This window comes from Kogia breviceps, chromosome 12, assembly GCF_026419965.1.
Source record: "Kogia breviceps isolate mKogBre1 chromosome 12, mKogBre1 haplotype 1, whole genome shotgun sequence".
In the NCBI taxonomy this organism is placed as follows: domain Eukaryota; kingdom Metazoa; phylum Chordata; class Mammalia; order Artiodactyla; family Physeteridae; genus Kogia; species Kogia breviceps.
Genome location: NC_081321.1, coordinates 81,661,383 through 81,686,214, shown reverse-complemented (window position 1 = coordinate 81,686,214; position 24,832 = coordinate 81,661,383). Strand labels below are relative to the sequence as shown.

Here is a 24,832-nt window from a genome sequence, read left to right as displayed (position 1 = left end):
AGATGCTTGGGTATTTGTGAGAGAAACTGTAAAAGGACAAGAAAGGACCAAATGACGAAACAGGAAAAGGAATTGATTATAAAATTGGATTTCCTTTTAAGTTTCAGGCTATAAAGGCAATTTTTACAACTTCCGTAGGCCACTAAACTCCCTTCTCAAGACTGGAAGGGAAGGGCCGTGGCAGGGATCCAAAAGCCCTAGAAAAGCAGGAAGGAGACAGACTTGAAAAAGGAGAAAGGAAGACACAGACCATGTCAGCTCTCCAGCAGCCACTGGGGGTCAAACTGCTTGTTTATCCTTGTAGGTGCCCTTAGAAAAGCTTCACTAGCAGTAGGAATTGCTGTGTCAAAGAAGGAAAGGCATAATTAAGTAAAGTAAAATAACTAAAATAATCTTATTTATTTTCTTCTTTAATCTGGGTAGAGAGGAAGGAGAGATGGGCAAGATGGAAGGGCACTCTCTAGGAGAGAGTGAAGACACATCGTTAGAGCATTAAACTACACAGAGGTGACATTTTTACAGGATTAAGCCAGGAAGCGGCATGGTGTAATAGTTGGTAACATGGCCAGAACTCCCTGAATTTGATTTTACCTGCCCCGTAGGGGTGTTCTAAGAATTAAATGAGTCAGTATTTGTAAAGCACTTAAAATGGAGCTTGGTACATCATCTGTGCTTTATTCATATATATTAAGTAATATTTTAAAAGAAGATTGAAGGTGAACCAAGAAAAAAAGCGAGGTTCCTTCAATCCATTAAATGTATCTGAAAATTATTACTTCAGGTATAAACAATAAGCAAAGTGAATCTCCTTTTATTTATTCATTTAATAGATATTTTATGAAATACCGACCACGTGTCAGGCACTGTTCTAGATGTTGAGGATGGTGAGGAAACAGGACCTACAAGGTCATTCTCCTCATGCAGCTTATTTTAGTGGGGCATGCAAACAAAAATTAGTAAAAAGATGTCCTATCGGGTAATGATTGGTGCTATGGAGAAATATTAAGCAAGGGAATAGACAGAGTGACAAGAAAGTATGAATGCTATTTTAGATGGATAAACTAGGATTCAGACCTGGGCAGTTTAACTGAGGTTCTTAACTATATTGTCTAAACATTATACTTCAAAGCACAATGAGAATACTAAGGGGATAATCCATTTAAGCTGCCTTCAAGGAACTTAGAATTTTCAAAAAGGAACTTTCTTGAGCTTTTATTTTAACCTAATTTAATTCTAGGTTAGCCACCTACTACTTGTGTCACCTTGGACATGTTACTTAAATTCTATAATCTGTTTCCTTATCTGTAAAATGGAGATAATAGTAGAACCTACCACATTAAGTTATTGTGAGTTATAAATTTTCAAATGCATTTGAAGTGTCTGTTACTTAGAAGGACTAAGTTAAAATTAGTCATAGCCACTTGTATTTGTTCAATAAGTGCTCACCAATTAACAAAACTTAATAAATTTGCAGAGTTGCCCTTGCCTGGGGCCAAAAAGCAACAGAAAGGAACTCAATTACTGATAAAAGAGAGTCTGTGACTAAAAATGCCCGTGACTACTTCACAATAGTGAGCTTTCCATTCTTTTCATTTCCATTTCTCACAAGGCAGATTATTCAATTTTTAAATAAGAAAAGGGCAAAACTTTCAATGCTGATCATCATTCACTAAATTAATTTTTAATATATTTAAGATTATTGTTTAACTCATCAGGAGCTAGAAAAGAAGCTATTTAAAATCATAATGTGGGCCTTCCTATCTAAGAGATTAAATGAATAAACATAATAGCAAGACTGCTTCCTGTCTGCACCTCTTAGAGGTAATGTAATCAGTCCCCCGTGCTAAATGGAAAGTGCGAAAAGAGTAGAGATGGAGAGTACTTTAAACAGCAAGGCCTTGGTAAATGTAGGTAGCGGAGAATGGAATGGAAGTGAACTGCGAAGCTGAATGTTCAGACCGTGGCAGTGCAGTTCCATGAAATTGCTAAAGACATAGTGATTTCATACAAAAGAAGAATTAAGTAAATCTACGCAGGAGCTCTAAAACAACATACCCACCATTTTGAAGAGCCATTATCCCCTACCTTTCCTCTACAATTGAATTAAGTTCTATTTTAATAGTTGAATACAATTTGGCTCTATTTCTTACTTTTGATCAATAGCACCCAAGTGAGAAGTCTCTGTTCAATTTATGACTGCAAATGCCTTGAGCATCTACTTATGTCTCAGACACAGGACAAGGAGGAAAAATAAAAGATGAAGTTACACAGTATCTGCCTTCAAGGAGATTACCGTCTAACAACAGAAGTCAGCCCCATATTCAAGGGATTTTCATAAAAACAGCATGAACAAACTGTAATAGAAGTAAAAATACAAGCTTTGGATGTTAAATGGAAGGGAAGGTCTCTTCTGTTCAGGGAATCAGGAGAAGGTTCCTGGAGGAGGAGACAGATAAATCAAAAAGGCATTTCTATGCACCTTAAAAACTTCTTTGTTGCGTGGGGTTTGCGGATAGCTCATGACACTCCAAGCAAAACGTGACCCAAAGTATTTGCTTAGCTTGTTCAGGCAGACAGACATGCAACTTTTTCTCCCATTTGTAATAACCACCCTCTGAAATATAGCTAGTGCCATCAATCCAGCTATGAATTTCATCCATCACTTTGCCCTTCAAGCTGTAATGAGTGAGTCAGATGCTTCAGACTCAAGCAGATGCCTGGAGTCAGCTTCAGCAGAGCGGGCTAAACTAGGACTGAGTTACTATTCTTCCACCCCTAAGCAAAGCAATTTTTCCATACATGGTATTTCTTTGTCGTCATTTTCTTTGTTGGTGGTCACTGCGATTTGAGATTTCCATCTTTTAGGTTCTGACTTGATGTTTGATCTTCTGTCAGGCTACCTAAGAATCCACCTTTCACCTTTAGAAAAATGACTGGCCATTTCCACTCTCTCCCACAGATCTAGCATCTTCTATTTTAGTAAAAAAGATGCTCAGCTTGCTTTTTTGTTGTTTGTTTTGTTTTGTGTTTAGTTAACAGATAACTACTGCTTTTATCAGAGGAAATGAGTACTCAGTAAACTGCCAGATTCCTTCTTTCATGTCTTCAAGAGAAAATACATTTTACCTTTACTTGTTCTGTGACTTCATGGTGGCATAAGTGCTAAATAGATACACTTTAAATGATTTTTAAGGTTATAATTTATGAATCACAGAGTCATAGCAGGTTAAAAGCTTTTTATTCAGTGTATCATCAGTTTTAACCCTCAACTCCTTGTCTATTTGGAGGCCACTGTTTTGTGGGAAAGAATTGTATTTACAGTTTTCTAATACTAATAGGTAAATGTATTATAGAAATTGTTGAATGTGAAATTTTCTCCACAAATGTACAAGAGATTATTGCAGTAAGTGTAGAGAAGATTGATTTCCCTGCCTTTCCCCCAGGGACTCAATTACATCATCATCTACCAACCTTTATGGTGTCCACTTTCAACTGAATACTTTTGTAAGTGCTACTGACGTAAACACGAAGTAACAGCTGACCTTACATCTCAAAGACTGTAGCATTTCTGGTAGGATTGGAGCCAGATGACAGAGAGCTAGGGCAACTCCAGGTGCATAATGTCTGCAGATACCCACATGCCCAGATGATCATCAGTGAATCTCTGATTCATCCATCCATTCAATCACATAGTTCATTTTGGCCCTATGCTAGGTTCACAGATAGGTATGAAAAAATGGATAAGACGCGGTTCCTGCCTCAAGGAGTCTTACCTACTCTTTAGACAGAGATATATATGTTGAAAACTAAACTACTATGCAAAAAAAAAAAAAAAAAAATACTCCAAGAGGAGGGAAGAACTAAGTACAGAGGTCAGGGAAAGTTTTCTGGGTAGGTACATGATGCTTGAGTTTAATCTCAAGGAATTAATAAGTATGTTTAGCAAATAGGTCATTAAGGGAATCACTCCAGACAGAGGATGCTGCCTGTGTTCCGGCTAGGTCTAGAGACAGTAGGGAGAAATGGATGCCCGTATTCATCCATTCTCTGTCTGTCTCTGTCACTCTGTTTCTCTCTCTGTCTCTCTCTTGCTCACTTTCATACACACACACACACACACACACACACATACATACCCACTCACACAGGCATTCACTTACTTCCCTGTGTATTAACCCCAAGAGAAACTATGGAAGAAACTCCTCCCAAATTTCTCCAGTCCACTCGAGTTTTGTTTCTTTTCTGGAACTTGTAAAAGCTTTGGCAGTTAATTTTCTTATATTTGTATATATTTCAAATATATACACAGAAAATTGCATATTCCTGGAAGGAAAGAACCTTAGACCCTTTTACATTTTTACAGTACCTAGAATGATGTTACATATAAATTTTGTGCTTAAAAATTCTTGTTGAATTAAATAAATAATTACGACTAAAACTATTGTTAAGAGCTGATTCTCTACTGGGGATTCACATAAGTCAAGCTGAAAATTCTTAGTTTGATGTCTGAGGTAACTAAAAATTCTGAGCTGACCAAAAACAAACAAAACAGACAAACAAACAACACCAGACTATGAAACTGGAAACATTTTCCTAAGAGCCAAGCTATTCTTTATTCCATCCAATGGTGGTGGAATAGTTCTTAGATTATTCCCTCACTACAGATATAAAAGGGGTTCTCAAGAATTCCAGGCAGGGCTTCAAAATGAGGTTACACTTCTCTGCATATTCTAGACCTTACTGAAATTTTTCCTAATGATTCATTCTGGGTCTCTCAAGTCATATGTGCACCATTAACCAGACCACTTGCTGACTGGCATCTGCCCTTCTCTGCCTCTCTAGCTTATTGTGGTTGATGGCTCCTGTCACCAAAGCTTGAAACGGTGCCACCAGAACTTACCAAAAGTGCTCTCAGTGCTGCTAATACCCACTGAGTGTACCAAATCTCTACTAATGACTGCCAAAGGCTGCTTCAGAGCTTGCAGGTGCCCAATGAGGCAAAGGTACTAATGTCTGTGCTACTGGCTACAGTGCCCAGTATCTTCCAATCAAGGGCACTTTTGCCACTGCCAACTGACTGTTCTGCCAATGTCACTGCAGCCTGCCACTGTGGGCACCATCACCAACTGCTGGTGCCCAATGTTCAGGGCACTAATATCTGTGATATGGCACCATCCCTGCTTGCTGATGAAGTTGCTGGTGCCAATTCTGCTGATTCCTTTTGTTTCCAAGTCCCAGAAATGTTTTGTGATATAGATTTTGTATTGAAGCTTCTTCTTCTTAAGCCATGGTCCATGGGAGCTAAGCCAGGGCCCATTAATAGTGCCAGATCCTGAAATCCATGCATAATCACCCATCTCCTCGAACATGTATCTCTTGTTCTATTAATCAAATACATATGCCTTGGCCGCCTTCTTTAAGCAGAAGAGTCTTTTGAGGATGCTGGGTTGCTCATTGAAAACAGACCCATGCAAGACCAGCCCTGCCGTATATATTCCACATATATATTCTGTATATCCCCATGCTTTACAGATGAACACAGTGCTGGTCAAGCTGAGATCCATGCCACACAGATGCAGCCATCAAGCTGCACGTCAGAGTACAAGGAACACTTTATTTTGTGTTTCAGGAAATCATCTGGAATCTGACCATTTCTTACCACCTCTCCTCCAGCACACTGTCCAAGCCACTAGCCCTGTCTCTCCTGAGTTACTTCCAGAGCCTCTGAACAGGCCTCTCTGCTCCTACCATTGCTTCCCTATGCACTGTTCTCAACACAGCAGCCAGAGTGATTCTGCTGAAATATAAGCCAAATCATATCACTGCTCTGTGCAAATTCTTGCACTGGCTCCCTGTTTCCCACAGAATGAAAGCCAAAATCCTTGCAAGGCCTTCAAAGCTTTACCTTATCTGGCCCCTGATTACCTCTCTGACCTGTTCTCCACCTCTCTCTGCCTGCAAAAGCTGCTTCAACCCCACTGGTTTCCTTGTTATTCCTTGAATGGACACCAGGCTCACTCCTTCCTGAGAGCCTTTGCTCCACCTATTCTCTCTATTTGGAATCCTCTCCCCCTAGTTGCCAACAAAGCAAATTTGCCCTCTTTAAATCTTTGTTCAAGTCTTGCCTTCTGAATAAGATGTCCCCTAACCACCCTATTGCATACCACATTTTCTCCTGTCCCCACAGAACCTCCAGCACTCCCAATCCTCCTCTTGTACTTTCTCTTGTCACAGCAATTATCACTTTCTGACATAATTTCCCTATTTATTATGCTATTTATTATGTTAATTATTTTCTGTCTCCCCATTTAGAATGTAAACTCCACGATGGCTGACACTTTTATATGTTTTATTCACTGATGCATCCAGAACAGTGCCTAGAATACAGTAGACATGCCCTATATATTTGTTGAGTGAATGAGTGAATGAATGAATGAGTAGATGGGTGGATGGATGGATGGATGGACAGATGGATAGATGGATGAGTTGTAGGTCCTCAATTTTGTAACTCCTATACTAATTCTTTGCCACCATTTGTATGATATCTTTTATATTTCCCTACCCAAGCAGAACATAAGTTATTCATTTGTATACTGCTAACTTTGGTTTTATGTTACATTTATCTGTTTGAGGTACTTCAGTGGGTGATGTTATTATGCACATACCTAGAGGCTCTGAGAAAGGACATGGTTTTAAAATATCAAATAAATAGAATTGGTATTCAGAACATTCATTATCTTCTGAAGACTCAAGTTTGGGAAATTTTTTTTTTTAGTTGAGACTAATAACTTACAAACAATTTTCCTGACTGATAGTAGCATTTGAAATTTCTGTTATAAGAGCAAGACAGTGTGCTACATAACCAGTGCACTGTAGCTACAAGCATTGTAGCTACTTGAATGTCAGAAAACATGTACTGTCAGAGGTAAAAAAAAAAAAAAAAAAAAAGGGATCCTTTGTCTTTTTCTAAATATAGTTCACATCCGTGATGGAGCTTGAAAATGTGAATGATGGTGAGCATTGTTCAGCACCTTATTGTAGTTACAAAAAATCCGCTTCATCTTTAATCTGAGCCCTTGTTTCATAAAAGAGATTTGCAACAAGGAAATAAATCAAATCAAAACAAATAGTGATATTTAACAGAGGGCTCTAGGGTCAATATGATCTCAACAAGGATTTCAGAAATGAAAAGATGGCAAAAGCATGTACTTTTATTGAAATTTTAAAAACACACCTTTTACCAAAAGCTTCAGAGAGAAGTACAATAAAATCATTCAACCCCAATGTTTATATGTGTCCTGCGTAGTGGCTCTGTCAGTCCTTTCATCCACATCCCCACAGATCTTACCTGGCAGATAACTGCCAGGTTCTCAGGCGATGCTCCAGAGAGCAGTTACTCTATGTGTGCATAGAAGAAGCCTGATTGGCAGTCTGCTCACACTGTTTGCAAAGCGATAAAGAGATTGTTTTATGGTTGTTACTGTTGTTATGGTCATTTTTTTTTTCTACCACAGTTTTTTATTGGTTTTTTTTTTGTGTGTGTGTGGTATGCAGGCCTCTCACTGTTGTGGCCTCTCCCGTTGCGGAGCACAGGCTCTGGATGCCCAGGCTCAGCGGCCATGGCTCACGGGCCCAGCCGCTCCGCGGCATGTGGGATCCTCCCGGACCGGGGCACGAACCCGTGTCCCCTGCATCAGCAGGCGGACCCTCAACCACTGCGCCACCAGGGAAGCCCTCTACCACAGTTTATAGAACTTGTCTGTTTTGGCAGCTTCACTCCTTTAACTCGTGGTCAGTCCAGTGCCTTTTATCAAAGGGTTAATCCCTAACCCTGATGGCTAGAGGGTTGACTAGTCTGGCTAGTGCTTCTATTTTGATCACCAATCGACCATACTGTGCTATTGGAAGTTGATCACCATGTGTCTTAAAAACATTTCTTATCTATGCACTATTTGTCCATTACTTCACTTCACAGTCTAAGACTTGTCAAAATAAAGGATACCTCAGGCCCTCTCATGGCTAGACCTTAGTTTATTTCTTTTATTCGTGAAACAGAAATCACAGGGCATTCAAGAGATAGTACCTAGTCCAAAGCGCTTCACTTTCCCTTTATTCCCCCAAAATGTAGTGCCAAGTAATATCCAGGTATCACCTCTTCATGCTCCTGCCCTATTCCTAAAGCTGGGAGTCTTCAATTTTCTAAACACTCAAGGACGCAAAGTCAGCAAGGCTCAGTTGGTGGTGGGAAAAATTAGAGAGGTTACTATTCTCTGCAATTTGTAAGTCCATAGTGACACCCAAACATAACTCACTTACCTCTGAGGGTTTAAGTTTCTCCCCATTCTTTTACAGAAATTGTCTCCATACAAGGGTCTAATTGCAAACAAAGGGGCTTCAAGCAACAGATTTGTATATGTTACATGTCTCCCTCCCTTGCTTCATATATACAACACAGAGACTTTATCACATTCTGCTTCCTAACAATAGTCACAGTGTATTAATCCTTTCAGTTCCACAGAAGGACTATCATTACACGGAGTACCCAGAGTCTCAGGCTCCATAAAGGGCATTTTCCCAAAGATCACCTAAAACCCCTCACAAATGAGACAATGTGCACGAAATCCCTTTGGGCTCTTTAAAGTCTCATATGATTGTTAGGTGGTGTCATCAATACTCTTATCCATTTCGTAGACATCTCTCCCAGCAAAGTTACACTGCAATAGCGCTTAAATGGTGATGAATAGACTTTTTCTGGGGCTCCGTGGTCAGTGGATCTGCCTTTCTCTTTCATGTTCAATCAGTCTTTTAAGAGCCACTGATGAACAGCACAGAGATGTCTAAGCCCAGGTCTCAGAGCCTGTGGGAGATCTGATCCTCGCGCTACTTGACAGACCTGCGTTTGGACTTGGCAGCACGCTGTCTGCTAGCACTGTTTGTCCTGGTTTATTCTCAGGGCTGCTGTTAGTCTAGGTCTTGGGTAGCAGCAGGACAGAGCAGAAGAGGCTAGAACAAGGAGCAGGAATAGAGGGACATACCCGATGATGTCAGCTGTCTGTATTACAGGGAGTCTGAGAGCACACAGTACATCCAGGTAGAAGAGAGAAGCCATGGTCCATTGCAGCTTCATAGGCAAGTTTAAGTCCCTGAGCCTGGCACATAGAGGCTGTTGTACCAGTACGTTTACAATAAATGGTAGTCAGGTTTGTGAGTATCCGGGGGGCAGCACGCCACGCGGAAGGCTGCCCTTGCCCACATGAGGACCTTTACCAGTATTTCACATACAAGAATCCAGCTCTCACCAAGTCCAAGCCAGGTAGCTTCCGTTAACACAGAAATTATTGACCCCAAAGTTATCTCTAACTATGCCTCTCATGCTATAATTTCTAAGAAAGGCAAGCAAAAATCGCCAGAGCAAAAGGCAAGCCCTCTACTCCACCCCGATCTCCACTGCGCTCTTGGACGCTTAACTGCTTTGTGTGTCTGACCTTCCTCAGCCCTGAATCCTCATTTGTCCCTCCTTTCCATGCCTTTTCCTTGTAATTTCTAAAAACTCCCTCTCCCTCCTTCTCTTCCCATACAAACTCCTCAGCAGAATCATTTAGATTGCACTTTCTACGTCCACATCTCTAACTCACACCTCAACCCAGCACAGACTAGCTTCTGGGTTGTTCTTAGTAAGGTGCAGAGACCTATTTGCCAGGCGCCATGAGCGCTTCTCCCTCCTCTCCTCAGCAGACCTCTGCAGATTCCAGCACTGCTGCCCACAGCCTCCTTGCAACTTTTTTTCCCTCACTTCTTCCGTTGTCTTGGCTACCCCCTGTTTCGTCTCCTGAATATAATTCTTATCCTTCACTTTGAAAACGTTGATTCTCCTTCAGGCCACTTCTCTTCTCATACTATCAATACGTACCCTCTTCAGTCCCATCCATGTAGGATTTCAGCTCCCCCATGTGATAAAAATAACTAAGATTTATCAAGTGCTTCTTTGTGCTGAGCACTGGGCTAAACTCTACTTGCATTATTTCACTGAATGCCTATGACAACCGTCAGAGCTAGACATTCTTTCTGTCTCTCACATTACTAATCAGAAAATGGATGCGTCGGAAGGTTGCGTAGTTTACTCACGGTCATACAGCTAATGAGTGGAAGAGCCAAGATTCCCACTGCTACATGTCTCCTCAGGCTTCACCCCCAAATTTAACGTGCTAGTCCCCAACATCTTTAATTTCTTAGGTCTCAACATTATTCGTGTATTTCCTTCTATTTTCTTTTCTTTCTCAGCTGGTAATACCACCATGTACCCAGGTGTCAAAGCTAGAAACTTGAGGTTTTCTACATTTCCCCCTCTTATCCCTTGCATAGTTGTCACAAAGGGATGGTGGCATGATTGACAGAAAGATACCAACAAAGGCAGTTCAAAGAAATGAAGTGTATTTTAATGGCAACAGATATGAAAACTCATGCCTTCATAAAACGAAAGACAATGCAACATACTGTCAAAAGGAAATACAGGCTTCCTTTAAATGTTCTATGTGAACTTGCCTTATTTAATTTTTAATTCTGTTTTTATTAAAGGCTAAGCCACTAAAACAGAGACTTCCTAGTGGCTTAAAGAACAGAATGCTTATTCCTCCCACGTAATAGTCTGGCAGTGAGCAGCAGTCCGGGTTTACAAGTTGACTCTGCACTGTGCACCCGTGGAAGGACCCAGGACCTTCCATCTGTTGCTGTGTCATCCTCTAAAGTATGGTCCACAGACTGACAGCATCAGCATCGCCAGGAAGCTTGTCAGAAGTGCAGAATCTCAGAGTCTCCCTTCAACCTATTGAATTAGAATCTGCAGGTCAAGATCTCCCACATGATTCTTATGCACATTAAGGTTTGAGAAGCATTTCCCAAACTCTAGAGTATTGTTTTGCCCATGTGGACGAATCTGGGCTGCAGACACGGATGTTTCAGCTCAAGAGTAGGTTAAAAAAAAAAGCAACTCTAGAGCAAAGAACCTTTTAGGTTAAAGATGACCTGGAAGTTACACGCAGCACGTTCATCGGCATCCCATAGGCTCAAACGTATTCTCACGGAAGCAACCAGAAGAGAAGCTAGTGTATCTCGAATCTAGTTAGGCAGACACGAGCTCAACTGAAGCCCCATTACTATGGAAGAAGAGAGAACAGTTTTGGGTGAACAACAATGGGTCTCTGTCTCAATTGTGTAACACTTTCAGATATAAAAATATCTGCCAAATTTGTTATTGACTTTTTTGAGTTCCTTATTCTCTTGATCTAATTACCATGCCACTATCGTAATGCTGGCTTCATAACTTGTTGCATTGAGAACTGTTTTTAAAATTTAATCCCAAATCTATTATAATGTAATTTCATTTTTTCTTCTTTTGTTTCCTTTTACTATCTTTATTGCCTTCCTCTTGCTATACCTTTCATTTGGTGGCTCTATCACTTTATAAGGTATTATCTTTGTCTCAGCAGATAAAGCTGGTTTCAGGCAGAGAGAATGACAGGCAATATATATATATATATCTCCATACGTGTACAACAAACCCAGAATATGTCAATAAAACTAGCAAATTCAAAGAAAACAAAACTGTAGTGATCACGTAATCTTACAAAAATCTTCTAGGTCAGTGGTTTTCAAATATTCCTTTTTAAATTAGGGAAAGCTTTCCTTCCTCTTCTTACCTGTGTAAAAGACTTACAATATGAGCTATTCAACTGAAGTAGACCAGGCAGCTTCAGAACCTGGACTGTTCACCTGTCTTATAATTGGCCCCCTTGAAGCCCCAGGACACCACAGAGCACTGCCCTAGGGTCAGTGATCTCTGCCTGCTGTGTAGCCTGTGATGTTAACAGTGTGCCCTCTCTGAGGCCAAGTTTGCTTTAAGAGGCTCCTGGAGGAGAATCAATGCACATTTGGGCAGAATAACAAGACATCAAGAGCAACAAGGAAGATCTTTGGTAAAATGTGCCAATATATCCTCATTTTTCCAGAGACTGAAGCTTTCTTCACTGCTACCTCTGATTTCTATCCCAGCTTAGGTTTTCCCCAGACTTTGGGATCCAGCTAGTTGAATCGTGTTGCCTTGTTGTGACCCTCTGTGGCAATGCCTGCTGCCTGCCCACCACTCTGGCTCTCAGATTGCAGACTGTGCCTGACTCCCATTCATGCTCAGCAGTATGGCAGGCCCGGCAGCCCCTGGAGCTCTCTCTGTCTAGCCTTGTCCTGCCAGATATGCCTGCTGGAGAAAAGAGTTTAAATAAACACTGCTCATCTGAGAAAGCAGTCACTGTGCTCTGTGTGGGTGCACCCAAGGAAAGAAGTGTGGGTGTCATCTGCCCTTAACCTAAATGTCCTATCTTGTCCTGTCATCTTTTCCTTTGCCTTGGGCTTCTTTTCTCTTTACTGGGTAAGTGAATCTGACCCTAATTTGATTTTAATATACAAATTATAGAATTGTAAGACTTAGGAACTAAAAAGGAACTTGGAGATCATTGATCTAACTCCCTTATTTTATAGATGAGAACACTGAAGCTTAGAGATGTGAAGTAACTTGCCCATAGTTACACAGCTAGTTAATAGTAGAGTCAAGACTGCCAGGCTACAGAAACAAAGCCCAGTGCATTTTGTGATACAGCATACTACCTGGAATTGGTCCTTGGTATTTAATAGTTTTAAGTAGTTGTAAACATTACTGTTAGACCATAAAAAGAGCCCTCATTTTCATAATATGTAGTAAAAAGTACAAATCTCCCCCACAAATGGATGCCATACCACTAAAAATAATTTGTCATTTTATCTTCATGTGTTCATTAAATCACTTAATTTAATAAACATTTAGCAAATGCCTGCCATTTGTGAGATGCTCTGCTGGGCACGTGAGAGACTACAAAAGTGGCTAAGACCTTGTTTCATCACCAAGAGGTTGACAGTCTAAAGAAGAAAACAGACATTCACCTCTCTAACTATAATAGAAATCAGACTTTAATAGAGCTATAATAGAATTTCATGAAAATTACTCCAGAAACCTAGTAGAAGGTATGATTAGTTTTGACTTAGGAGTAAGGGTAGCTTTGGAGAAGGCGTCACAAAAGAGATGGCATTTGAACAGGACCTTTTAAGAATGGAAAGAATTTCAACAGAGAACAGGGGAAAATAGCATCCCTGGCAGAGAGAATAGCATGAGCAAAAGTATGGAAGTTTACTAGAAATACAGTGGATTATGCCCCAACAATCGTACTCATAAAATAAAGAATTACTTAGTTTAGGATTAGTGAGAATGCAGTACATAGATGTTTACTAGATGACAGTCACGTAACTTGGGTAGGATGTTGATGTTAACTTAGTTTCCCTAGTCTTTCTCGGTCTCATGTAGATGCATTTGCTGGTGGATTCATAAAGAGTTTGGAATATTTTATGTGTCAACTTGGTTAGGCCACAGTACCCAGATATTTGGTCAAACACCAGTCTAGACATCACTGTGAAGGTATTTTTTTAGATGAAATTAACATTTCAATCAGTTAGACTTTGAGTAAAACAGATTACCCTTCATAATGTGGATGGACTTACCCAATCAGAGAAAAAGACTGAGGTCCTCCAAAGAAGACAAAGGAATTCTGCCTCCAGACTGCCTTCAGGTTTGAGCTGCAACATCAGTTCTTCCCTGAGTCTCCAGCCTGCCCTGCACATTTCACACTTGCCAGGTTTGGGGGCTTCTGCATGTGTATATACACAGCCTATTGATTCTATTTCTCTGGAGAACCCAGACTAATGCAAATACCAAGGGTTTTGAAATGAAAGAGTGACTCTATTAGTCAGTTTTCCCTTATATGTCAAAATATCAGTGGTTTATAGCAACAAAATATATGTATATATATTTATTTTCCTCACTCATGAGTCCACGGGTCAGCTGTGGTTCAGCTAACTTCAGCTGGACTCACCTGAGCTCCAGCGAGCTGGGGTAGACTCCAAGGTTCGGGCTAGATTTAGGTTTGCTCCACAAGTCTTCATCTTTCTCCTAGGACCAGCAGTTATGCAACTAGTCAGCAATTGTTTTTCTTGTAATAGAGCATAGGACTCAAAAGGATGAGTAGATCACAGGAGTGCAGAGGCCTCATCTATAAACCACCACACTGATACTTCTGCCTGTTCCACTGGCCAAGCAAGTACTTGACCAACATCAATGGGATGGAGAAGTAACTCCATCCACATCAGGGTTCAATATAGATCCCTCAGCAAAGGGCACACAGGCATAATTCTAATCCAGGAAGAGAGCGAAGAATTGAGACCAACAATTCAATCGACTTGAGGGACCTTGTTAGATATATTTCTGAAAAATAACTGTCAGCTGTGGGAAGGGGGAGTATAAAGATGCTAGCAGTCATAAACTCTTTCTAAAACAAAGTAGAAAAGACAAGGAGTGAGGGAAGTTGGGAGGGGTGAGAGAGGAAAGCAGAGTTTTGATTGGAAGTTGAAAAGAGTAGCAGCCAAAGGACTCAACATTATACAGTTTCAAAATAAGCATGGGCCTAATTTAGGGCACTGGGGAGGGAGGGGAACTAAGAGTTACTGAAGACATATGTATTCAAAACACCACACTAGTTCACATACCCTATGTCATATGATCCTTACAATACTGCAATAATATCTACTACAGTAGATATTATTGTCAGATTCCAAAGTCCATTTTGGAAGAAAGGAACTGAATTGAGAGACATTTTGGAAATCAAATATATAAGACTTGTTGGCCTAATTAGATATGATGGTAAAACAGAATGGGGAAAGCTAGACGACTCCTAAGCATCTAGGTGGGCAATAGTGAGATGCTTCCCCATTAAGTTAGTTGGGAAACACAAAAGGAGGGCCAGTTTGTAAGCGGAAGGAGATACATTTTTGGCTTGTGTTGGTGATACTATAGGACATCTATGTGAGATATTTTACAGATGGTTGGAAATTTGTATCTTAGAGCTCAAGAAGCCAATCCTGGAGAAACACTCCAGAAATAAAGGCAAAAAGCATGGAAAATGATATTAGCAAAGAAATGAATGTGTCTTACACACACAGTTCATGTTCATGGAATGGCTAGCAAATTAACACACTGTTTAGACATACTCATGTGTGTAATCATATGTATTAGTTTACATAAAGCAAGTAGTGTGAAATTAGGCTGAAAAGATAAGTTTGTACCTGATCTCACTTATCCTAGGATGCTGGAATAGGACATTTGGGCTTTTATCAAGAAAGAACCACTGGTGGGAGGGAGGGAGACGCAAGAGGGAAGAGATATGGGAACATATGTATATGTATAACTGATTCACTTTGTTGTAAAGCAGAAACTAACACACCATTGTAAAGCAATTATACTCCAATTAAGATGTTAAAAAAAAAAAAAAGGGACCACTATAGGTTTTTGTGCAAGGGTTGAGTTAAAGAGCCTGGCTTTTTGGAAGACTGATGTAGCATCATGGAATAAGCTGGACCAAAGGTAGGAGGCCAAGTGCAAGGCTATTGCATTCGTTTTCATAAGCACCAACAAGGACCTAAACAGAGTAGTGGCAGGAAGAACAGAAATGAAGGAACAGATGGAAGAATTGCTTTGAAGGAAATTGCCGTGCAGCACAGCAACCATTCTGCATACCGTTAAATACGCGTCAAGTTAGTTTTGTAACTTCACTTGGCACTAATGGTTTCCTGTCTTCAGGTATGCAGAGCCTTCAAAACTTACTGTTCATCTGTTCACATATTTTTTCAATGAGGGTTATAATTTCTATGAGGGAGAGACTCTAACTTGTTTTGCTCTCTACTGTTCCACAACATTTATCAGAAGGGGCGCTGGCTGAATGTTTAACAAATAAGCAGCTGGATGAATGCTGCCCCTGCACACGTCAGTGTGTGCCCATTCCTAGGTTCTCTTCACGCTTGCTCTCTGCCCTGCCCCCGCCTCTCATCTTTCCACCAAATATTTCCCTCCCTCTCACCTCCTTAAGGTTGGTCTGGGAGAACTCGCCTCACAGGAGGAACCAGATTTCTGAGCAGTCTTCAGAAACTGATGTGACATTTTTTTCCCAATCCTGCCTTCAGCCAAGCTCAATTGATTCTCTCGTTACTATTTTTAATGTTATCTCAGACATATCCAGTAGCTTTCCAGTTACGTAAAATATTGAAAATTCAGTTCCTATCCATCTAAGCCTCCAGTTTTCTCTTCTCCCCCGACCCCTACCCCATTTTAGGCTTCCCCCAAGGGACTGGTGCCTCTCTCTTTTCTGATTCTAAATTCCGTAGTGCTAGAGAAGGAGAGATTGGGGGGAAGGCATACTTCCTTATACATGACTGGGTTTGTTTTGCAGAGCTCTGGTGAGTTTCCCGTCATTGTTCTTTGGCCATTGTTCTTTGGCTAACGCTGATCATCAACAACCTCTGTGTGGCAGGTGGCCACTGGCTTCTCTCTCAAAGGAATGGAGTGTGAATGCTTGGGGTGACCTATGGGGGCCCTACTGCACAGTTCTCTGGTATGGGACATCTGACTCTACCCCAGCTTGATTCATCAAGATTCTCTAAGCTCATCCCCAGTATCCACTGCTGGGGTGATCAGCTTCTTGGATGGCTGACAGCAAGACCTCCCTGCCAGGCTATGAATTTCAAAGCCAACGAGTCTCTCTTCCTTCCTTCTTCCCCTCTCTCCAGTTATTTCCTTGTATCATCTGGGACAGCCAGGGGGTTTCCTAAGGCTGGGGTGATTATTCAAGGTAGCAGAGTTGGTTCAACCACCTCTTAGTAAGTCCTGGAGAATGCCCCTGGCCCCAATATTTTCGTAATTCTCTGTAGAATATGAAAGTATTTGATACCTTTGAGCCTCTGCTTTGGGTCCTAGTTGCCAATTTTACACATATATATAGTATCCGGTTATTTGTAACTGCTGCTAAAACTTCATTTTGCAACTCCTGAGGTGTCATTTACATTTGTAACTACTGTATAATAAACACTGAATTAAGTGTTATGTGAACAAACATTTAATGAGTAGCTAAAATGAGTCAGTCAATGTAAAACCGAAATACAAAAGTCTGATGTAGTTCAGACCCCAATGCAAAATAAACAATTACATGGCAATATTAAAACAGAGGACATTTCAACCTCAAAATGGAAAATGGATTGGAGAGTGGAGCAATAGGAAAGAGAAAAGGAGAAAAGGGAACTTAAAAATGACGGAGTGGGGCTTCCCTGGTGGCTCAGTGGTTGAGAGTCCGCCTGCCGATGCAGGGGACACGGGTTCGTGCCTCGGTTCGGGGGGATCCCACATGCCGCAAAGCGGCTGGGCCCGTGAGCCATGGCCACTGAGCCTGCGCGTCCGGAGCCTGTGCTCCGCAACGGGAGAGGCCACAGCAGTGAGAGACCCGCGTACCAAAAAATTTTTAAAAATTAAAAATGAAGGAGTAAATACCATCCCAGAAGAAGAAAAGAGAGAAAAAAAAAAAGGTAGAAGAGATACTTGAAAATATCATTGCCTTGACCTTTGATTGATCATGATTAGGAAAAAAAAAAAAAAAAAAAAACAGCTACAGATGACATTTGGGGGACGTTTGGGGAATGTTAATATGGACTATATGTTAGGTAACGTAATTTTATCAATGTTAGATTTATTGAGGGTGATGATACTGTGACTGCGTAGGAGAATGTCCTTGCTCATGGGAGATGCTCCTGGAGTATCAGGGGATGAAGTTTCACGATGTCCGCAAATGGTTCAGGAGAAATGTCTTTCCAATGGTTCACCTAAAATTTTAAAAATAAGTGTGGTGTGCATGTGAATGAGTGAGTGGGTGTGGAGTGAAAGGCAAAAGCCAAATGTAGTAACATTTGGTGAATCGAGATCCCGGGTATTCTGGAAGACATGGCAATGTACCACCTGTAACTCCCTTCAAGGGAGGACTTGCCCCGCATCAGGGAGAGTGGTCAGCAGACAGCCTCCAGCAGTCAGCATCTTCAGGGTCTGCCTGCACGGCAGAGAGCCCTCACCAGAGCACGCTACTCCCAGGCAGCAACATCCAGGGACAGAGAGGCAGATCACAAAGGCCCGTTCATGTCTGCCCTGCCCGGGACACTCTACTAGCCTAAACTGTGCCAGAGCTCCCCAAATGGTTCACAGAGGGGCCATCAAGCCCCATCACAGTTCGGTCCCTCTTCTGCCCAGCCCTGCTTCCTCATCCCTCCTTCCGCAGCTGCTGATCCCTAATAAACACTTTGCACCCCCCTCCAAAAAAAAAAAGGAGTAAGGAGAATCTCAAAAATGAGAACACTGCATAGAGGCAGAAAGCCTGACATGTTTGAGATTAAAATCTGAATCCCTGATGCCCAGACTTAATCTTTTCTCTGCTCACAAATCAGAATCATATAGATTTCCGTTGATATTTATCTCCTTGAATCTGAAGGAAGAGGAAAATCTATGTTGTATTTTGCCCAGTTTTGCTGCTCCCATCATGAATTTCACTGAAGGATCACATCAAGTTGACGAGGTGCCAGCTGTCTTTGATAACTGCAGTATTAGATGTTATGGTATGACATGCAAAGCAGCACAAGTCTTAGGAGTGAGTTACTTCAAAAACCAAGAACTGCAAATTCAACTAAAATTTCAAATAAAAACCAAGACTAGAATAATCCATACAAAATTTTAATGCCAGAAGTTTCTCTTGCTTAAATTACTTTCACACTCCAATTTAAACTCAGAAACATTATGTTGCTGTCACACTTCTTTGTTCTCCTAAAGTAAAAAAAATAAATCTTTATATAGCTGACAAAAAATAGGAATCTGTCTGCCAGCGAGTTCTCTATTCTTGTCTAACATACTGTAGAGTCTATGTAGAACACATGGTCCTTAAACACCCAAAAGCCTCTTCTTTACTGGCTTACCACAGCAGTATGTTTCTCCAGCATGTTTGCACTACCTACAATACATGTCTTGCATAAGCATGAATTCCTTTGGATGTTTAAGTCATGCAGTATTTTCACATGCTTTGATGTTGTGCATATGAGAATTATCATCTACATTTTGGGAGTGCAGTTCCCTGTGCCTTCAGCACCGAATTTAAAACTGCTCGACTGACATCATTTTAGATTCCTTCCAACAGAATGCCAATAATGTCTGCAACAGAAGTTTGACATATTTAGTTCTCTCAAATATGGAGCTGATTTAGCAGCTAAATTGGAAATTTCTGGGTGCATTTTTGCAAACTAATTCAGCGTGAAATTAATAATTTAGAATTGTGCATAAAGTATTTCGGGTTTACTTATTTCCTTATCCAGAAAGATCTGTTGCTTCATATCAGACAAATTTCCAAGATGCATTCTGCCGTTGGAACACAAAGTAAACAGCTTAAATTAATCCTAACGTGATTTTCTAATTACAGATGAGACCCATTGGCCATGATGGCTACCATCCCACATCTGTTGCTGAGTGGCTGGATTCCATTGAACTAGGTGACTACACCAAAGCCTTTCTGATTAATGGCTATACGTCGATGGACCTGTTGAAAAAAATCTGGGAGGTCGAACTTATTAATGTAAGTTGGTCTCTTAAAGACACCTTAACTATTCAACATTTAATAATTCCTACCATAGGTGGGTAATTTTTTCTTTCTTTGTGACTCTTTGGACATCCAACAAGGATTTACAGGTATGCCTTCTGTTTTGAATGTCTGTCTCTCTGATTCTAGTCAAGCTCCACAATCATTGTCTTTTGAAGTTTTGGTTTGGGAACTAAGAGGACTCTCAGGGTGTTTTACGTTATTTCAGAAAAACTTCCAAGCAGTTTCGGGCTTTCCGTTTTAGGAAATTTTGTCACTTTAGGATATGAACATGATAACAAATAGGCTCCCATTCTATTCTTTGCTCTTATTCATTTTTAAAGATTAAAGTCATCATTTTTAGTTTTTTATCTCTGTTATGTTTCCTTGTCTCTATTCCTTAACTGCATGTATAAACCCCAAACTTGAAGGGACTTTTCTCTTATTTTATAAGCTGCTGTAATATCAACATTTTACTTTCCAGAGCTTATACCTAATCTTAAATTGTTTGTTTTATTCATACACTTGGCATAGATTTTTCTATAAAAACTGTCCAATATATGTTGCCATGTGTTCGAGCCCAAAGAGATCAACCAAATTTGTTTAACTGCTTTTTTTTCTTTACAAATTTATTTATTAATTTTTTTTTTGTTTTGGGCTGTGTTGGGTCCCCATTGCTGTGTGTGGGCTCTCTCCAGCTGCAGCGAGCGGGGGCCACTCCTCGCTGCGGCGCACGGGCCTCTCACTGCAGTGGCCTCTCCCGTTGCGGAGCACAAGGTCTAGGCACGCGGGCTTCAGTAGTTGTGGCTCGCATGCTCAGTAGTTGTGGCTTGCCGGCTCTAGAGCACAGGCTCAGTCGTTGTGGCGCACGGGCCCAGTTGCCCCAAGGCATGTGGGATCTTCCCAGACCAGGGCCCGAACCCGTGTCCCCTGCATCGGCAGGCAGATTCTTAACCACTGCGCCACCAGGGAAGCCCTGTTTAACTGATTTTGATACTGATCATTTTCTCATTTTATTTTTACTGCTCTTTTATTTCTAATGGCGTAAAGGAATGAAAGAGATGAAAAGATAGCATAATTATCATGCCTTCATATTTTATTTGGTATCATGAACATCTCGTTTCAAAAGTGAGAAATCATTTAATCTTTCAGAGAATTTCTTAGACTTAAGTTTTATATTCTAGTAACTGAAAAACAAGCATTCATAAACTGAAAGACAAAGCAAATACATTTCTGCTGGTTCAAAAGCACTCTGTTCTAGTCTTTATGACATTTTCTCTCCAAAAGTCCGGTCTCTATGTACTGAATGTCATTAATTATTTTAAATTATGGTTAGTAGTAACTAATTATTCTTTGCTTTAAAAGTCTGTCTTAAAAATAATCTTTTCTGGAACATCTATAAAAACTTTAATCTAAAAATCACTTAAAATGGACAAATTCTTGGCTTCTTCTTCTAATTTGCCATCAGCTACTCTTAGCTTTCTGTTCTTATCCTTTCACAAAAGCTTTCATTATTTCAGAAGGAACTCACTATCTCACTAAAAGCCTCTGATGAATTTTGTTGTTAGTCTGAGTGGAAGCAACTGAAACTGTATTGCTTTTTAGTTGCATCAAGGAGATTTTAGTTTTCCACTGAGAACTCGACACTCATTTTATGGCTACTCTTAGCCATTTATTAAAGGGGGATCTTCCACAGATCAAACAAACATGCTTCCAACTAAGTTGCTTTCTAATCAATGATAAATATCTCTATGTAACAGCTGAATAATATCGCTCCCCACTGAAGGATGAATACTTTGGATAGATAGCACATGAGTCACTCACTTAACTAGCATTACCAGTAATCCCTCATGAAAAGAACAGATTCCAATAGAACTATATTATAAAATGTTTTCATTGAAGCAAAGATCATTAAAACAAGACTATATGTCTCTCAAAATTCAAGTACTGAGGCTAACATTTAAGGTGTGGGCTTGGACCCTCACTTTTCCCCAGTGCTATGTGTGGCAGCAGCCTAGATATCCCCGCTCAGTCACTGTGGTCAGACCTTGTGGATGACTGCAGTGACTGCAGGGCAGTGATGCCGTAAGGCCCCATGTTTAATGCCAAGGCTCAGGGCATTAAATCACTACCCACAGGGCTAACCAGCCTTGAACTGGGACAGAGCAATGGCCTTTACCACCCATACTAACTCTTTTTTGTTTGTTTGTTTTGTTTTTCAGTTCTAGAATTCCATTTGGTTCTTTTTTTTTAACATCTTTATTGGAATATAATTGCCTTACAATGTGTTCGTTTCTGCTGTATAACAAAGTGAATCAGCTATATGTATACATATATCCCCATATCCCCATATCCCCTCCCTCTTGCATCTCCCTCCCAGTTATTTGTAGTGAGGTGGATGGACCTAGAGTCTGTCCACCCATACGAACTCTTTTTTTCTTTTTTTTGGCTGCGTTGGGTCTTTGTTGCTGTACACGGGCTTCCTCTAGTTGCGGCGAGCGGGGGCTGCTCTTCGTTGCGGTGCGCGGGCTTCTCATTGCAGTGGCTTCTCTTGTTGCGGAGCATGGGCTCTAGGCGCGCAGGCTTCAGTAATTGTGGTGCACGGGCTCAGTAGTTGTGGCTCGTGAGCTCTAGAGCACAGGCTCAGTAGTTGTGGCACACGGGCTTAGTTGCTCCGTGGCATGTGGGAATCTTCCCGGACCAGGGCTCGGACCAGGGCTCGAACCCGTGTCCCCTGCATTGGCAGGCAGATTCTTAACCACTGCACCACCAGGGAAGCCCCACCCTTACTAACTCTTGAAGGTACTTTTGCTATAATACAATCTGACTTCAATCTGGAGAGAAGTACCTGTCACAAGCATTATATCAGAATCAGAAAACATAGTCATTGTGTTTTAGACCTTGAGGCCAAATTCCTTGGGCCTGGAGTACATCTACATCTAATACCAACCCAGTATATTTTCCTTAAAGTGAACTGGTGGAATTTAAAGTTTGTGATGAATTTATGGGCAAGTTCACACTCTTGAGGAGGCTTTGCAAGTCATTTAACTCCATAAATATACTTATTATGGACGAACTATCTGTACCTTTAGACTTGGAAATCAGAGAACAAAATTTTTATGCCCTTTAGATCTGCTACAGAGTAGTTCATTTGATGGTTTAGGGCTGTTGGGTTTTAAAATGAGAGATAGGCAGCATGTATACCTCCTGGCTGATGATGCTTTCGACTGGTCTCAAATTCAAGACTTTGATTTATCCCAGCTAGTGAGGGAAAGTATCCAAATGTAAGATAATCTCATGTAATATATGGGCCCAGCAATTCTGTATTAAGTACCCATAATTTATTTTTTACGGCCAGAAAGGAATGTATGGTCACTCTGATTTAGAGCAAAGCCTTTTAGGGCAAGTCCCATCCTGAACCTTTGTAATGAGTGGCTAGTTTTAAGGAAACCCAATGGCTCCAATAACTTCTATTCTATGTAGAGTGAGGAGAGAAGGGCAGGTGGAGGCTGTCTTTGATACAGAGGTCTACTGAGGAGAACAGAGGATGAGAAGACTGACTGCTGATATAATTACAAATTACTTCAGCATCATTAAATCTTATTGACTAAGCCTCCAATTTCACATGGTATTATTCTTCATATTAAACAACTAATAATACATTCACATTGAGTATAAATTTATTCAAAGTATTTTCTTGAAGAAATGAAAACTACACAGGGTTGTGACTTGAAAAGTACAAATACATTTGAAATTGTAATCTTTCAAAAAGTCCCCAAAGATCTTTTTCTTGGTGGAACACATTAATGCCGTTGAAAAACAAGGTTATTTGAATAACCTAATAAAGGTTTTAGTCACAAAGCTACCCAAAGTATAGGAATAGGGGAGAGTAGTGGAGATCTCATATCTTTTATTTTTAACATCTTTATTGGAGTATAATTGCTTTACATAGTTGTGCTAGTTGCTGCTGTATAACAAAGTGAATCAGCTATACATATACATATATCCCCATATCTCCTCCCTCTTGCGTCTCCCTCCCACCCTCCCGATCCCACCCCTCTAGGTGGTCACAAAGCACCGAGCTGATCTCCCTGTGCTATGCGGCAGCTTCCCACTAGCTATCTATTTTACATTTGGTAGTGTATATATGTCCATGCCACTCTCTCACTTCATCCCAGCTTACCCTTCCCCCTCCCTGTGTCCTCGAGTCCATTCTCTATGTCTACATCTTTATTCCTGTCCTGCCCCTAGGTTTTTAAGAACCTTTTCTTTTTTTTTTTTTTTTTTAGATTCCATATATATGCATTAGCATACGGTATTTGTTTTTCTCTTTCTGACTTACTTCACCCTGTATGACAGACTCTAGGTCCATCCACCTCACTGCAAATAACTCAATTTCATTCCTTTTTATGACTGAGTAATATTCGATTGTATATATGTGCCACGTCTTCTTTATCCATTCCTCTGTCGATGGACACTTAGGTTGCTTCCATGTCCTGGCCATTGTAAATGGAGCTGCAATGAACATTGTGGTACATGACTCTTTTTGAATTATGGTTTCCTCCAGATATATGTCAAGGAATGGGATTGTGGGGCTGTATGGTAGTTCTATTTGTAGTTTTTTAAGGAACCTCCATACTGTTCTCCATAGTGGCTGTATCAATTTCCATTCCCACCAACAGTGCAAGAGTGTTCCCTTTTCTTCACACCCTCTCCAGCATTTATTGTTTCTAGATTTTTTGATGATGGCCATTCTGACTGGTGTGAGATGATATCTCATTGTAGTTTTGATTTGCATTTCTCTAATGATTAATGATGTTGAGCATTCTTTCACGTGTTTGTTGGCAATCTGTATATCTTCTTTGGAGAAATGTCTGTTTAGGTCTTCTGCCCATTTTTGGATTGGGTTGTTTGTTTTTTTGTTATTGAGTTTCATGAACTGCTTGTATATTTTGGAGATTAATCCTTTGTCAGTTGCTTCGTCTGCAAATATTTTCTCCCATTCTGAGGGTTGTCTTTTCATCTTGTTTATGGTTTCCTTTGCTGTGCAAAAGCTTTTAAGTTTCATTAGGTCCCATTTGTTTATTTTTGTTTTTATTTCCATCTCTCTAGGAGGTGGGTCAAAAAGGGAGATCTCATGTCTTAATAGCAACATTGTCAGCAGTGGAAATCAAGCATAAACTTTTAAGACATAAGGCATTGCCAGTTTTACAGGCCCGTGTGGTCTAGACTTAGAAAATGAAGTCTTTGCCAATTATTGTTTCCCA

The 24,832-nt window shown here is 40.6% G+C and overlaps 1 protein-coding gene across 2 annotated transcripts in view; it reads left to right on the top strand.

Annotated features, from left to right (window-relative positions):
• The window catches only part of ANKS1B (ankyrin repeat and sterile alpha motif domain containing 1B), a 1,077,938-nt gene that overhangs the window by 772,606 nt on the left and 280,500 nt on the right, over positions 1–24,832 (top strand). For both annotated transcript variants that reach the window (XM_067009945.1, XM_067009946.1), the window contains one exon: positions 19,410–19,562. In XM_067009945.1, the coding sequence (XP_066866046.1) occupies positions 19,410–19,562 (153 nt within the window). The remainder of the gene's footprint in view (positions 1–19,409; positions 19,563–24,832) is intronic.